The 17,436-nt window shown below is 35.0% G+C and overlaps 1 protein-coding gene across 12 annotated transcripts in view; it reads left to right on the top strand.

Moving 5' to 3' along the window:
• The window catches only part of Dlg1 (MAGUK family member discs large 1), a 250,297-nt gene that overhangs the window by 147,229 nt on the left and 85,632 nt on the right, over nucleotides 1-17,436 (top strand). For 11 of the 12 annotated variants that reach the window (XM_083037711.1, XM_083037713.1, XM_083037710.1 and 8 more), the window contains one exon: nucleotides 13,258-13,293. The exons of the other annotated variant lie outside the window; for it this stretch is intronic. In XM_083037711.1, coding sequence (XP_082893837.1) covers nucleotides 13,258-13,293 — 36 coding nt within the window. The remainder of the gene's footprint in view (nucleotides 1-13,257; nucleotides 13,294-17,436) is intronic. 12 annotated transcript variants of the gene reach the window in all.

Raw genomic sequence — 17,436 nt, 5'->3', positions numbered from 1 at the left:
TCAAACATGTTTTATATTTTAACGTGCAGATATTATTATGTTTATTGTGATGAATATTAATCAGAGAAATTTTTTATAAAATTCTTTCCATATATTGTCCCACGATTACCATGATTTTCAGGTTAAATTCTAAGAGAAAATTCTCTCTGTGTATAATTATATACGCTTAAATTCTCAAACTGACATTTCTCTTACTATTCAGTATCAAAGAACTTTTTTTATTGCCTCTGTTTTATTATATCAATATCTTCCTGCTATTTATATTTTCTTGACAATATTTTATATGGAAAATATATGACGTATTTTCTTTAATCATCGCACGCTATATTTAATGATAGCAAGGTTATCACGGTCCAGTTAATGCGTTTTCCGCGCTCGTCCGAGTATACTTTACGGAAACATGTAGCGAGAGCGAACAGGTTGCCGTTAATTGACTCGGCGGATTGACGACCAATCGAGAGGCAAAGTGGATCTTTATTGTTGCTGTCGGTTACGTTCGCGTTATCTTCTCGAATGCGCGTTATTTGCAACTCGTGGCCCGCGGAGCGGTCGGAGCATCGCTTACGTAAATCCGCAAATGCCATGTATGCGCGCGAACACGCGTGCTCGTTGTAATTGGATATCAGACGACAATTGAAATGTGTGATGTATCGATAGCAAGGACTTGCACCAGCAACCTTGCCGAGCGCACGCGAGATTAGATAAATCGCGTGTTGCTCTATACATGCATTATATCTTACCATAATATATACAACGCGCTTACTTTTAGCGTTGCCTTCGTTAATCTGACATCGCAACCATGAGAATTCAAATTTATGTATGACACAATTAATTGTTAATTTATTGTGAAATTGTTGCTCCAATTTCAAATTTATTGCTTTTATATTAGCAGGAAATTGATATTAAAAGAGATGTTGATTTAACATTTATGCTGGCACCCTATTTCCGAAAAACATTTACAGCGAATCATAAACAGAAACATAAATATTATCAGAATTAATTGCTTATTAATTGCTCTCGCGTAAAGATATATTGTAAAAATACATCTCAGAAATATTAAATTTTTATAGAGGCACCAATATGGAATACTATAATCACTAGTAATAGTGAAATGAGCAAAAATAAAGAGTTCACAATATCAGTTTGATGTAAAATTGTTTCTTGAATTATTTTCAAAATATCTTAGTTTTGAATTTATTTCTCGCGAAATAAATTTAAAAAATAATCGAAATTTCTTCGACGCTTATGTATATCACTATAAGATTAAATTATGTTATCGCAAAAAATAAGTGAGCTATTAATTTTATATAAAAATAATTAATAATATAAATAAATAAATTGCCCGTATCATAGTTACTCTTTCATTGTTTGATACTTTTTTTAGTCTCTTCGTTTTTTTCTGGTACTCTTTAAAAGCAAGCATCGCGAAGAGACTGTTAATTACGATCGTGTATGCGCTAATCATCAGAATACGACGATCACCTGGCATTTTATACAGCATTTTCAACAATAATTGCAGTACGTTACAATGCGTACTTTTATATTGCGACGAGAGAATGCGAAAATTAAACGATTACATAAAGCTACGATTCGTTCGACATTGAAAAATCGCGCAACGAGATTCACACAATGTATTTCTTTTACAAATATATGTCTGTATTTTATGGCAAATTAACTATCTTTTATTGTGACAAATAAAAAATGTATACAAGTTAAAATTGAAGATATAGATATTCTCGGAATGTAATATGCCAAAATATGCCATTGCTTCACTGACTAGCGCGATAGATTTTAATCGAATAAATCATATAAAATACGCGTTTTTCAAAAGATCATACAGCGTCAAATTTATGATAATATCACGCGATACTATGCAAATCGAATTAATAGCTAATTATGACGCAATAATGATAGGAATTTATTAATCGCGCAAATTGATAATCGCTAATATAATCATAAAAAATAATTGTGGTTAGTATTTTCTAGTGTATGTCATGATCATATTTCGAGAAATATGTATGTATATACGATAGCGCTCTGTTGTTTACACCCGGTTACCTTGTTGTCATTCTTGCAACGAAGCTCGAATGGGAAGGTAATGGTACGAGACGCTCCATGTATTATTATCTCTCGGAGCACGATCGTGACAAGACATTAGGAAATATGTCGAACATGCTATGTAACGTGCCGGACGATCATCGTATTTCAATGATAAGTGCGTGTGCGATTATAATTAATCGTATTTTCGCAAGTGAATGTCGTGAATAAAAAAACAAGAGAGAAAGAGAAGAGATTCATAAAGGCACCAAATAACAGCTGAGCAACTATGAAATGAACAATTTATAACTTTGTTAGTTTATTTGTTACTTTGAACATTAATTACACACTTATCTTCGCAGTAACATAGTTTAAACAATTTGATGTCAAGCTGACATTTTTAGCTTCTTACTTTTGAGCCCTTTATAATTATGTGATTATAGTATTCGGTGTGTACATATTTATTAACGTATATCTATAAAAATTTAATAAATAATTTGAAATTTATTTACAGTATCTTTGAGGAACTAATTCTAGTATATTTATTTCTTGTTTATGACTCGCTATAAGTGTTTTTCAAAAGTGAGAGCGTAACATAATGTTAAATCTGAGCACTTTTTAAAATATTAATTTTGTTGCTAATTGATAGGAGCAACAAATTTGGGATTAGAATAACAAATTAACAATAAATCAGTACTTAATTACGTATACATATATCCGAATTTGATTTCTCGTGATAGGAGTGTCAAATTAATTGGAATTTTTATGTTTATATTTGTTTATTTTCCAAATTTAAAGCATATTAAGTTTCACATATATACATATTTCTATTTATGATAGCAGATTTATGAAAATTTGTGTGTATTGAAAGAAATTCTTTAAAAGAACTAATATAAAGATAAATGTTTGAAAAACATGATATAGGTATATAAATAATCGTAAATAATATTGTATTGTTTAGACTATATATCAAATGAAATATGGAATGTCGCGATTATTTTCGATATTTATTAAAATTTTTTTAGTACGCGATAAGGAAATATTTCTATTACTAAATAACGAGATTGATATTTTTATGTGAGATGTTTTTCACTCATATAAAGAGAAGTTTATTTGAGACTTAATTGGAAACTTGAAGGAAGCTAATCGGATCGTAACTTAGTTCTAATTTAGATGTAACTGACTGAGAGCTAATTGAAACACAAACAAGGCTTTAGCTGAAACTAAGATGTTACGAGAGTTTCTTACTTTAAAGAATTATACGTAAACGTGAGCATAATTGTTATTTTATTCTGCTCCGCACGAGTTGCAAAATTTTATTTAAACGAATAATTGCACATTTATGTACGTCAAGTAACGGCTGATCACCACTTTATTATCGGGACAGACGTTCGCGGAACAGCTTTTTTTGTCTGCGAGTAGAACAAAAGGTTGCCTAACAAACCTCTCAAAATATGCCGCACGTTCAATGTTAAGTCGCGTAACTTGCGCACCGCCAACACACCCCCGCAATCGAGAGTACCCAAACGCCATTGAATGGAGTGTTTCACGGTAGGCTGCTTACGCCATACATTTTGTGTCAGACACGACGCTCTCTCTTCCTCTCCTCGTACTCGTTCACGTCTCTCACGACGTCGCAGAATGCACTCGGGACCTTTATCTTTGATCGTCGGAACTTTTCGTGTTCGAAAACTCGTGAACCTGCCGTTACTCTTTGATCGCTTTTATTTCTTTTTTTTTTTTCGCTCTTCACGATAATACATTTAATCCTTTATAATCGAACAAAGGGATTCAAAAGAGAAATCGTACCATTTCGAGAGAAGTTGTCAATATTTATACGATATATTTCAAATATTTTACATTACGTACATATATAAGTTTATTTTATTTATATAATAAGTCCACATTGATATCTAAGAAATTTTATCATCGGCGATTTTAAGTGGATTTAAGTTTTAAACACGCAAATAAACTAGAAAAAATTGATATAACTGAAATCTATTTTAAGAAAAAATCTAATTTCTCTCAGTCTTAATTTTCAAGTATTCAATTTTGAAATTGAGAAATAGATTACGATCCATTCAGTTTTACATAATTATCGATTCAAATTCACCTAAAGTAATGGAAAAATAACGAAATACATCTAGAATATATATCATATATACTATATACGGAATAATAAAAGAATATGACAGAATAATAGTTTTAATACTGCTAATACATGGGAAAGCGAGGGTGGTTTTATCGATGTCCCGATTAAATGGCACGTATAACACCGAGCGTACCGCATGCACTCGTTAATCGCGGTCATTCTGTAGATCATATCGGACTTGCAGGTCTCATTGTGTTGCGAATGAACAACGCTACACGGTCGAGCCGGGAGCTTTAAGTCCGGAATAATGGCGCGGATGAAAAGGGTCGGCTGCGTTAAGCCGCCGCACTTGTCGGTGCTTTCGTTCGACATCGAAAGCCCGACATTCGTTCAACTGTCCATTTTCAGTCTCCGATGAGTTTTCCGGCCTTAACGCGCGTAATCTAGCCACTGCGGTTCTAGAGTCGCCAGAAATATGAACCCATTGCCCGAAAAAATAGCTCCGCCAAAATCTCTGTTCCCCAGGGAGAACGTTAGATGGATTTTCCAGACGGACTCTGGAAGCAGAGTCCATTGTTTCTGTCGGAAAAAAAGTGAACTTCCTTTTGCAGCTCCGGTTTAAATAGAGCTAGGTAATTTAATATCTGCAGATTCAAAATCCTACATTATGAATATTAAATTCGGAAGAATAATTGATTGACTAAAAGTTTGCACAATTTTAAAAATCTCACAAATTGTATTTAGATCAGTTATAGAGCCAGCATCTGTTTAAACACACATCAATGATGCCTAATAAAATTTGTAACATTAAATGATCTTACACAATATACAATAACAAATTTTCTAATCTACTTTTAAAAAAATGTCATTTAAATAGTTTATTTTAATTAATAGTTGTTAAATTAAAATGTAAAAATTATTATTTTAATGATTTTTAATTTTGTGCAAATCGAAGAGAAGGGACTCTCATAATTTTTATTAAAATTTATTAAATATTTATAATTACGTCACTGGCATAAATAATACGCGATATAATATGCGAAGATAATTACCTTCGTAGAAGACCAAGAACATCGGATCTGATGTATTTCTCGCTGAGGCCGTATACATTAACAGTCAGTGCAAATTATAGTAAGAAGTTGTTGCAAGTTGTCGAAGCTGTGAGGGAGGCTGTGTGACACAAGTATCTGCCGCACAAACTAAGCACCTTGTAGCGGATACTTTGAAGACAGTCTGGTCGGTGCTCGACATGCCCGAAGTTCGTGAACTTCGTTGTCGTATCGCGAGGCAAATTCGTACGTGTTTCTGACAAGTATTTTCCAAGAGTCCGGCAGCTTGAGAAGCGGCGAGCTTAATATAGTATGACAGCGGCAGAGAAATTTGGAAAATGTCGATTCAGACTTCTAAATAATTCAACCGGATTAATTATTTATATTGCATCTTGTCAAAATATTTCAACTATTTGGGCACATGCAGAGAATATTTTGGAAAAATGAGATAAAACTTTATATTTTTTTCGTACTCTCCCTAATCTTATCCTTAATAAATAACAAATCGTGTATGTATATATTTATGACATAATTTTAACATATTCCGACATTCTCTACATTTAGAATGCTCAAATTTATTTATTGTTTATTAATAATTTTAATTTTTTAATAAATAACGAGTAAATATATATAATAACTTTTTAATAAATAATGAGTAAAAAAACAATTCAAAATTAAAATTAAATTAATTCTATAGAGCCATTTACTGTCCGAAACTTCATGTCCAAATAATTTAATATAGCCCGGATATAATTTATATAGGTTAATTTTTGTATATATATTTATTTTATTAATATCAGTCAGCCAATAAGTTCGCAAATATCTTCGCATACATTTGCATTTGTATCAGATTTAGATTGAACGAATCACGTTTGCCAAACATAACAAATGGAAACATTCAGCTGAAACGAGTAATGTTTGTCGTAACAAAACAATCCACAGAACAATTGTCAAGTGAGCTATGTTATATCGCGCGTCAAAATGTCACATTTGAAGAAAGTGGAAACGCAAATCTCGTGGACGCGGGTCATATACACGAGTATCGGGTATCGACGCGAGGCAAATCCGTACGAATGGATCGGTACGTGGCCATGGCAGGCATTTTCCTTAAATTGAACCGAGCTGAGAAATGGCGAGCGTCCCGCAGCGCGGCAATGGGCGAAGGGTAAAATAGTCGACAGCGGACAAATGGACGACCGTTCGTATCCTCGGACATATTTCACTGACCGGTCCTGCCCCCCGCTTGCTCCGGAAGCCAATAGTCAGAATCAGTAGTCTCCGGTCTTTTCATGCCATCTCCTTCAGCAATCATTGTTTCAGAAGTCCGCTTGTAAATTTGTCCCGAAATCGTCGGAATTACATTACTGTCGTGAACATGTATCCGTTTCCGTACATACAAATATCGTACCAAGCATTTAAATTCTTTCGACATCGCCGACATTTGCATATGACAACAGTTTAGATACAAAGAAAACGTGATAAATGTTTTGAAACGAATGATGTAATCAGATTGTACGCGATATGGACACATAACAAATATTCTGATTTGATAAGAATGTGCCAAATCTATGTTTGCAGCTGAATGCGATCGATAAATTTTGTCAGATATATATTTTTTTTAAAATAAAATTTGTGTTAATAAATAGAAAACTTAGAAAGCAGTTTGGAAAACACATCTTGTCAATACAAAATTTTTATTAAAAATTAAAGATTATCTCAAATATCGGGAGTCTTTAAATTTCATTCGAATCCTTTTCAAAGGAGGTTAATATGGCGCGCAATATATATATATGATGAATAAAATATAAAATACCGAGATATTCGTAAACGGTAAATTTAAGAGCACGAAAGAGGGGAGGCAATTTCTGATTCAAGAAATGATAAAACAGAAGGGTAATGGAATGCGAATGGGACGACATTTCCTTTGACAGTGAACTAGTTTCATCCTCAACGTAAAGCGACCCCAACACGCGAGATTACCGTCATCCTTTACCGGAATAGACCCTCTAACTTCACGCTTGACGATCCTGGCGGACACAGACAGTAATTTCGGAGTTAGACCTTCATCCCCGAGAGGAAACATATCCCGGAATTCGTATCTTTGTCAGAAATAGTCGACCTTGAAAATACGTCGAGATAGCTGAAAATTTTCCGCATTTAATTTCCTTATAATTATCTTCTTTTATATAAAATAATGATACAAAATATTCTCATATGCTTTTTAACAAAAAAATGCAGTAAAATCATTTTTCAATTTATCATAAAAATAATGGTGTCAATATCGGGAATTTGACAGCACAACAAGAATTGTGATTGTCAAATTACGTAAGATTTAAATTCTAAAATAGTTTGCAAGAGAGAACCGAACGCTCAGGAACGCAAAATTTAATGATTTCCATTAAAGGTCGGCTTTATATAGGAACAGTAATTGAATTCCATCGACGATCCATCGCCGCCACCTTGACCTTCACCGTTCTCTAATCTTCAGAGGGTTGGCTCACAAATAAGAAAAATGTGTCCCGCGAATCATATAAAATATAACACATGGTACCTAATTTTACATTCTGCGGAATTCCGAATATAACATAGTTTACTTTCTTGATACATTACTAAAATAAATACGCCCTATTCTTTTTTAATACAACAGTTTATTATTTAAAAATTTAAAGTTATTCGCGATAATGGATACAAAGAGACGAATACAAGTCGATAACTTTTGTATTAAGAACTGAACATTTTTTTTAATTACGCTAAAATGTATTATCAGGATGGAAGATACATTGTTGGATCTTTATCTTACTTTGTCGCATATTTCGCACGTTTCATTTTTTTTAATGAAAACGTCAACAGATTTTTGTATTATCGTTGCGTGAATGGCATTTTGTCGTGTCAAGAATGCGATGTTAAAACGCTGATAAGATAAAGACGATAATTTATCTGGAATTTCTTTATAGTATGTATATATATGTTGTATATACGCTTTCATCATTATTGTAGCTGATAAATGCTATCTATAGAATCTCTACGGCGTGATTCATTGATATAATTTAGAATTGATACATTCTTCGAAATATTTTTAATCTATTGTTTACATTTATATCTTTTAAAATCGTATCAAGATTATGTGGGACGTTACAGAAGTTATACAAATAATTTTACCTTTTTTTATTTACTTAGATCAATTTTCAATTTTAGAAATAAAATTGATAAAAATATATATGTATAAACTTCAGAATATATTATAGAAAATTAATTAGTACATCATTGTTGATGTATAAAGATTTATAATTTTCGTCATAATTAAAATCTATAAATTACATCGCGGCGCGAAATGTATAATAATAAACAGATTTTAACACCGTGAAATTCCGTGGAGACCATCGTTTAATCAACATTTAAAATTACTCGTCATAAACAGGTACAACAAAAAATCGATTCTTAATTTATGCCACAATTTCTGTGCGGTACATTTCGAAAAATATTAATCTCCGCTTAGTCGTACGAAGATTTTACAGTAATTACATCTATAAATAATTTTAATAATGCTCCGAAGAAACAAAGGACTGTTTTGGCAAACAAATTTATGAGAAAATTGTTCTTTATCGCGACGTCGCTTTTTCGTATAGATTGAACCTCGTTAATTATCACGACATAAAAACTCGCGTTTTTTGCAACGGCGTTCATAGCCGCTTTTCATATCCACATCGATCTGCTGCTTTAAGCTTTTGAAAGCTCTCTCACTTGTGCACTTATCCAAAAGCGTTTGAAAGGGTAGACGAATATTTTCGTCCTCGTATCGTGACACGCTCCGTTCGTTGGGTAATTAAATTTCTCAGCTTCGTGACAGGCAGCTCGGAAAAAATTTTCTCTTTGACTCTCTGTTGATGTCATAATCCGTCATGAGACGTTCTTGTTCTCTAAGAGGATTACCCGGCAATTTCGCGCGCAGGAGAGATTTTTCTTCTAATTAATGACATCTTTACATTGTTCCATGCGGCGTTCTTTTTTTTTTTTTAATTAATATATAATCCGCGTTTTATACTTCTTTACTTTGATAGCCAATGTACGTACACCGTTGTTTGGAAAAATTATATGCTCGCATTTCGAATCCACAAACTATGTTGAACCTTTTCTCAGATAGCATAAATTATTGTATACATTCGTCCCGGACTCTTTTAGGTCATACGGTGCGCGACTCACAGCGAGACCTCGTGAAAATTTATTTCTTTATAACCGGCACATCTCTTGTGTAGCTCTTCTTTCGGAAGTTAATATCCTCCTTAATCTTTTCACGTCCGGAAAACTTGGTCGGCGAAGACTCGACCCTCGCAACTTTGCGCGCGAACTTTTGCTTGGCGCGCATCGTCTTGTACAAAAGTTAAAAATTTGCCCGACAACAAGAGAGAGGTTACTTTCAATTCGCTCTTTTTTGCTTTTTGCTTGTTGTCCGCGTGGATCGATCTACGCGGCAACGATGTGGCAATCTCGTGTAGCTTTGACACGGACAACCCTCAGGCATGTCTCACAGACGACGAATATATGAATAATTTCTTGTCGACATGGTACCGTCCGTCGTGGAAAATCGATATTCCATAAATGTGTAAATGTGTAACTGAATCCGGATGATTCTCTTTGCCTAAGCAAAGAATGTAACCTTGCCATGGCGACGCAATCGTGCGTGTTCCGAAATGCATTAGCGGCATTACAGCACGTGCTGCACCGTCTGCAGCAACATCTTCGACAATCCTCGACCGATAATAAAATCGATAACTCAACGGTATACAAATTGTCGTTTTAACTCCGCAATGTCGCAATTTTTCTTGCCTTCTGTTTAATTATTTATAATTGTTTTAAAAAGTTTGAAACTTCTAATTGTTAAAAATATTTATATATTATAAATTTTGACAATTTCTTTCCTTTTGACATAATTAAATGTTCGAAAAATTAGAAAAGTAAAACTTTTTTTTGTTTACTATCACAATTTTTTTCACTTAGATTCTTGACGCAGTTCGCTGTCCTAACGGAAGAATTTTGTTCTGTAAAGCGGGAAAATCGGAAGACAATATTTTTTTTTGTTTCGGTAGATTTTATTTGCGGTTCAGTCCACACAATTGCGGGAATTGAATTTTACGGCAGGTCTCGAACAAATTTCGAAATTTTTCACACGCGAGGAAAAAAATTTACGTTTGTAAAAAAAAAAGAAAAAAAATGTGTTGTTTTGCGATATATTAAAAAGAAAGGATTTTCTCGCGTTTGTACGTATCGGGTTAACTCACAAGGGACAGATTTATGGGCAATATCCCTCGCGACGGAAAATTCGGGGCGATAAGGGGGGCAGAGACAGGCGAGCGCGCGCGCGCAAATGTGTTTCGAGAACGCGTACTGAATATCGCGATCGATATCGCGCTGCCGCGCCGGAAATCACGGCGTAATACGTCCACGAGCATTTCCGGCGATCGATGCATCCTGGCCGCTTGTCACTTTGTCTTCCCGTACCTCTGTTTCCCCTGCGCATATATCGTCGCGCTCCCGATTCCCCGTTACTCGCTGGCGAAAATTCAATCTCCCGATTTTCCGTGGAAAAAGGCCCAACGCGCTTTGGCCCCGGAACATGTACCGTTGTGTGTACAAAACAAAATGAAGAAATACCGGAGTGGTAAACGAATTTCATCGTTTCGAAAAAAAAGATCGTGTCGCATTTTATTTCAGCCCTGTCCCTTCTCTTTGTATATTTTTTTTTTTTGCGAATAAAGTTTATTATTTCGCAGCTTCGAAATGTTTCATAACGTCAAACTCAAGCTTCCGTTGAAACAATAGACGAAGGAGAGAGGTATCATATAATAGAAAATATTATGTCACGTAGTTAAATTGTGATCAATTAAAGAACTTTTAATACATATATTTCCCGGATATATTTAAGCAACAGTGACAATAATAATAAATATATATGAGATACATAATAGATTGATGAACGCTTTACAGAACAAAATTGTTTTGCGTCCTCGCAAAAATTATAAGCTCTTTAATTATTTATCATGATTCGCAATCTAAATCGTTGGCACTTAGAGTGCAACGAATTCGTTATCAATTTTTCTTCGGAACACTAACTGAAATAAATTGAAGTGATCATACGATCTCGCCGTTCATTCATCGGGAAAAACTTTCCTCAATTGAACTAATCGCGACGATTCGTCTTCATTAACGCGCTTCTCCTTTCGATTCCGCACTGTACCGAAGAGTGGCTATCATCGTATCGTGCTAAGAACATAGGCAAGAAAGGGAAATTAGGAAGCGTTGATTTCACTCGTGTCGAGGTTTCCTCTCGGGTAAACTTTTTTCGTCGTATACACTATAACGGGATAGGCCTGAATAGCAATTAATTACGAGTAGACGTTGTGGCTGCAGGCGGAAGCTCGATTCACGATACGCAGCGAAATATGAAATTTAATTTGGCTGTAGGCGACCCACGAAAATTAAAGTTCGCCCTTTGTTGGCAAGAATATTTCGGGAAAGCTAGCACATCGTTAGAGTAATGACCGTGTTGATTAATAATCCGATGATGTCTTTTTCCTCGAGATGCTCGTAATCCATACTTAAATTAATGAATTATATTACTTTCCTAATATAATTTAGGAAAGTAATATAATGTCTCACACAGTGTGTCCCTGATTACTATCTTGCATCAGGATAACGTTATTATTTTTTTTACGATCTATTGGTTAATAATTATTTTTAAAAAAAATTATTTTGCTAATTTTGCTTCTTGAATTTCATCGAATGAACGTGTTCGTTTTCCTATTTGAACACATTTTCTCCTCTTTATTTTCTTTTTTTTATTTTTCCTTTTCCTCTTTGCTGGCGACAGCTTGCATCAAGCAAATATTTTAATCGAGGAATATCAAATAAACAGTCTTATTTGCGTACATTTCCGAATAACGAGCAAGCTCGAAATTGCAACGTGACATCGATTGTGGTGTTTTTATTCATTTCATTCAATCGAATATTTTACGTCAGACGTATATTAGACTATCCGTCTATTAATGTTTCGTGTACTTTAATATCTTCCATTTCATGACATTATCAGAGCAACGACGACGTTCGTCGTTACAGTTGCAGCGCGACAGTTCAGTTATCGCGGCCACGATAATTATGCGAAGCGGAAAATTTCGTGCACACGCGGTTGCCAACTTCCGCTTTTAATGAGCTTCCCGCGTTTAATAAGCGCGCGGTATGCAAAAGGACTGAATTTGCATCGCGAAGGAGGTATTTGAATCCTACCAGTTTAAACGTTTAGCCGAGTCAACAAAAAGGAACCCCTCCCTTTATATATTTCTTTTTTACTTAAGTTTGCATGAGTAATTCCCGTCTCGAATGCAAATGCATGTCGTACACAGCATGTACAGCTCGCCACAAACGACCTTCTCCAAGATTCCTAAAGCAGCACTCCTATAGTAATTTTCAAAATACTGGCTACAAATTTCCGATCACCCCGGCAAGAAAAAATTAATTTGTCGATCATAATGATTCACGTAGTAATAAAAATATAAATAGATTAATTTAAACGGAATATATAATATTTCACGCATTATGTAAAGCGTTTTGCAAAGAGTTTGCATTAAATTGCATAAGCGTGTACTGCGATGAATTAAAAAAAATAATAATAATTTGATAATAAAGAGCTAGATTAAATTTTCATCATAATCCAGTTAAAAGTAAGAATCATATGTAGTAAATAATAATAATTTATGCGTAGTTTATCCAAAGAGTTTAATTCATGAAAATTCTATAAGCTTTCATGTTAAATAATTTCACAGTTATAATTCATTATGCATCTATTGAAATTCATCAAGGAATACGCTCCAGAATGCAAACCTTTGATGTAAAACTCGCATTTGATATAATTCTCGCATAAACGATATTTCTGATGAAATGATATCGTGCTATTTTAATCACGTTTTTGGAATCTAATGTGCAAGAAGCGCGATGAATGATCTTGCCGGAAGCATGAAGCTCCTTTAATCAAAGAACAAAAAATCACGCGATCTCTCTTCTAATTTCCTCGACGCTCGGTTGTTGCAGGCACACACTCCTCTTCTCGCGGCCGACACGAGACACGTAAGTAGAAAGTTGGTAGCAAAAAGTAGCAGGGACAAGGAGATCGTTAGCGAGTAGCTGCAACCGAGAGAAGAATTGCAATCGTCACTTGCGCGTAGTTTGCGTCCTCTTTAACTTTACACGTTTCACTCGGCTGATAAAGTATGTCAGCCAACGCCAACTTATGTACCAGTAAAAAAAATTAACTCGTTAAGAACATCGTCTATTATACCGTATTGGGAAAACTTTTCATAAATTTGATATAAAATATAATGATTATATTTTATCGAGAGCTTTTCAACTCTCATTTTATTTAAATTATTTGACGTGGCTGTATAAATTTTTCTCTCGGTACAAAGTTTGAGCGAATTTGCATATCACTGAACGCGAATGGTAATGCCTGCGATAATCGAAAGGCATTTGCGTTTTATCAATTCACACAAATGACACAATTAACAATATCTGCGTCTATTTGCGTTTCTGCAAATTGCTCAGCTGTTACGCATTCGTCTTTGATTATAGATAAAGTTTGCAATAAATACGGTACACCGATACGTAACATCGATATGATATTATGATGGCAATCCTTTTCATCAATTAATAGCAAATCAGAAATACTACTCAGTACAAATACAATGCTTGATAACAAAATACGAGTATCTTAATAAAACGTCATCGATTTAATTTGTATTAGTACAAAGTAGTTTATTACGAGACAAAAGTTTTGCTAACGAGCGCGAAGGTTCAGAAATCGAATTACAACGGCAGCTGACTAAATCGAGACACGAGATTAATACAAACGTTTCATAAGATAACGCGATGGTCTCGTACAAGCGCGTACTTCCAAGTTTATCGTGATGTAATTGCAGTTTCATATCGTTTTACTCTGCGGCGGCTCCTCGTAAATTACACGCGCAAGAAGACGTAACGGATAATTATTTGCCCCTGAGTCATTAGCGTTAACGATTCCTCTCCTCTCGGTAGTACGTTCTAATCTACGTGCAACAATTTCGTTCCCGACATGTCATTCCTTAATCACTGTTTGATTAGTTAACTTCGGTGATTATTATCCGCGGATCTTTTAAGCGGATACGAATCCCTATCGGTGTAGGCGGCAGATCCGGAAGTGTTCGAGTCACGGAACCTTTCGAAAATCGATCCGTAATGTATGCAGGAAATTGTGTCATCTCCCCTCGTGCGCGCGGCTTCCTTCTATACGCTTCTCGTTCGCTTCCGTTTCTTCGAAGTGGTCACGTCTAATTTGCCACGAAACTAATCCAATCGCTTCTCGAGAAAGTTTATCAAAACTTTAATTCATCTAATTCGTCTAATTCTAAATAATAATCTAAGTAACGTTCGTAAACATCTTGTGTAAAATTTGTAAAACTTCTATCTCTTAATTGATTTTTGAAAATTCAAAAATGGCAAATATGTGCAAATGTGCACTAAATGTGTAGAAAATTATTTATTAATTTTTTCGAATGTTGAAAGGCTAACAGGTCGTTTCGAGATAAGATAGGATATAAAAGTCTCATCAGACTTAATATGTTTTTATTAATTAATAGGTAATTAAGTATTAATCTTTTATAATGTAAATATAAGAATATCAAATTTACATTATTAAATTATTTATTAATTACTTTGCTAAAAAATTCAAAAATTTTGAAAATAAAATATATGTAATAATTTCGTAACACGCGAACTATATCTAATTTCTCGATTTATGTTTATCGTTTATCTACATATCTTCTCAAAAATTAATGTTTGTTTTTCTGTATACAAGCTCATTTAATTTTTTATTTTTTATAAATTTCTAATAGAAATAATTTTCCTTTTCTATTTTGATAATTTTAATTAATATAATTTTTGAATTGCATTTGAGAGAGAAACAAAGAGAGAGAGAGAGAGAGAGAGAGAGAGAGAGAGAGAGAGAGAGAGAGAGCGAGAATTTTATTTGATTTTTGATGTGTTACGGGCGAAGAGAAATATGATAAAACTAGGCACAGCATACAATTTCAATACGGATTACAATGACAGTGATGTTAATTTGCACGATATTTCGAGTTCGCCGTTCAACATGGACTCTAAATTCCGATAGAAAAGCTTAAAACAATTATCCCCCAACATGAAAGTTAAATTCCACCTAGTCGTGCAGCAATACATACTATCTTTACATATACATATATATTTACATACAAATAATTTCCTTTCGATATGTATGCACATGCGCAGTGCAATATATATCATTAAAATGTCGTAAATTCGTGCATCGGGCTAATTAACTATCGTGTTGCATTTAATTATTGTATTATGTTAATTAGATGGAAATCCATGCATGTGTCGATATTTTGATCGGTTCATTATTGGATGAATTAAAGCTGGCGTTAAACATCAAGAAAGTTACATACATATTACGGATTTTAACGATCATGTTCATGTACGCACATATCGTTACACCTGTCATTTACAAATTTCTATTGAAACATAATCTCATTTTAAACATCCAGATAGTTTTTAAACGAGGCGCAGTACGAACCTTCGTTATCCCAAATGCCTCCTATATTTCGAGACATTATTCATTCAACGGAGTTGATTAGTCCCCGTCGGTCGCCAGCCTTTTAAATCACCCTTGTCTCTCGAATGTGCAAACACACCCATCGTCTCCTCAAAACTTCACCAGTTTCATTCTCTTCTACCCTCTTCTCCTCTTCGGCCTCGTCGAAAGATTCATAGCGAGCCTGATTCGATTTGCAGCGCCGTTTGAAATTCAGGCAAGGGCGTATTTCATTCGTCGACGGTCGTCGGCGAAGGGGAGGATGGCGGGAGTCGGCCGATGAATATCGAGCTTGCCAAATGAAGTAAACTGCAGCCTCCGGCTCGTGTAATCTTCCGGAAGTCGCCGTCTGCCGTCGATTATCCTACTACTCCCCCTTTTTGTTCGCCGCTTCGTTTCCCGCTTCTTGTCTCATCACACCTTTCCGCCCTCCTCTCTTCCCCTCACTGTCTTTGAGGCTCCCTTCTTCCTGTCGCCGCGATCTCACCGCGCCGTTCCTCCCCTTGGCCTTGGCAATAAATCAGGCGAATGGGGTGCCGCATGATCCGACGAAATGAAGCCAAGTCGTTTTTTACGGATGTCGCGTCTGCGCGGGAATCATATTTCCGTCGTGGATTCCCGGAGAGCTGTTTGCCTTCCCTCGCCGCGCGGAAAAATCTCGCGCCAAAATGACTGTCCCGTGAATAGAGAGATTCATGGCGTAAAACGAATTCCCCGCATGGCTCGGCAGATTCCACGGGCGTCCATCAATACGCGGCGGGCATCGGTTCCCCGGTATTCATTTCTTTTGGATTAGCACTGTACGTTGAACGTAGGTGTAGATATAGATGTTCCCGAGAGAAAAAAATCTGTTTTTTATGTGTGTGAGCACCGTAAATAGAACGATAAATGTCTCTAGTTAGATCGAACATGAATGACGATAAGCTGTTGTTGAAAACGTTATTTATATATATGATATAGTTGTATAAATGATGCTCGTATATGTTCAATATTGTACGCTTGTTTGAAAAATTCGCGATTAAATATATATTAAATTATATTGATTGCTTTTAACAACTTTAAAATTCCTCCTCGATAGAATATCCAGTAGGAGGATACTTATTATTCGCGAATGGTAACATAATTTCGTTCCTGATAATGAGAATTCTAATATTCCGGGTTTATCCGCATGAATCATTCTGAGATCCATTTTCCGCGAGGCAAAGTCAGGGCTTCGATCGCCATCTAAAATTCGAGACTTGAACTGCACAAACACGTTCCCGTGGGAAAACACCCTATTTCGTATTATCCCGAGCCGTCGAAATCCCATCAGGATCTTCATTTCACCTCCCTTCAATACGCCATGCTTTCTCATCTCAATATTGCGTCATTACGTTCATAAGCTTATTATGTTTGCCTTGATTAAATCTTCACTTAACTAAAACAACACTAAAATATTAGCAGTACGTAAAATATATATTTTATGGAGTTACAGGGTTCAGTTCTGTAGGGTAATTTCTTCAAATTGTGCAATTTTTATCTTATTTTGGACAATAATATTGAGATAAGTCATTCTTTTTTTTTCAATTTTATAGGCATTTTTTATAATTTTTTAAATTTTAAATTATAAT

The sequence above is a fragment of the Prenolepis imparis genome, unplaced genomic scaffold (assembly GCF_030444845.1).
Source record: "Prenolepis imparis isolate NDT839.2.m4 unplaced genomic scaffold, iyPreImpa1.0 SCAF_5, whole genome shotgun sequence".
Classification (NCBI taxonomy): Eukaryota; Metazoa; Arthropoda; class Insecta; order Hymenoptera; family Formicidae; genus Prenolepis; species Prenolepis imparis.
This window is presented reverse-complemented; position numbering and strand designations above follow the sequence as displayed.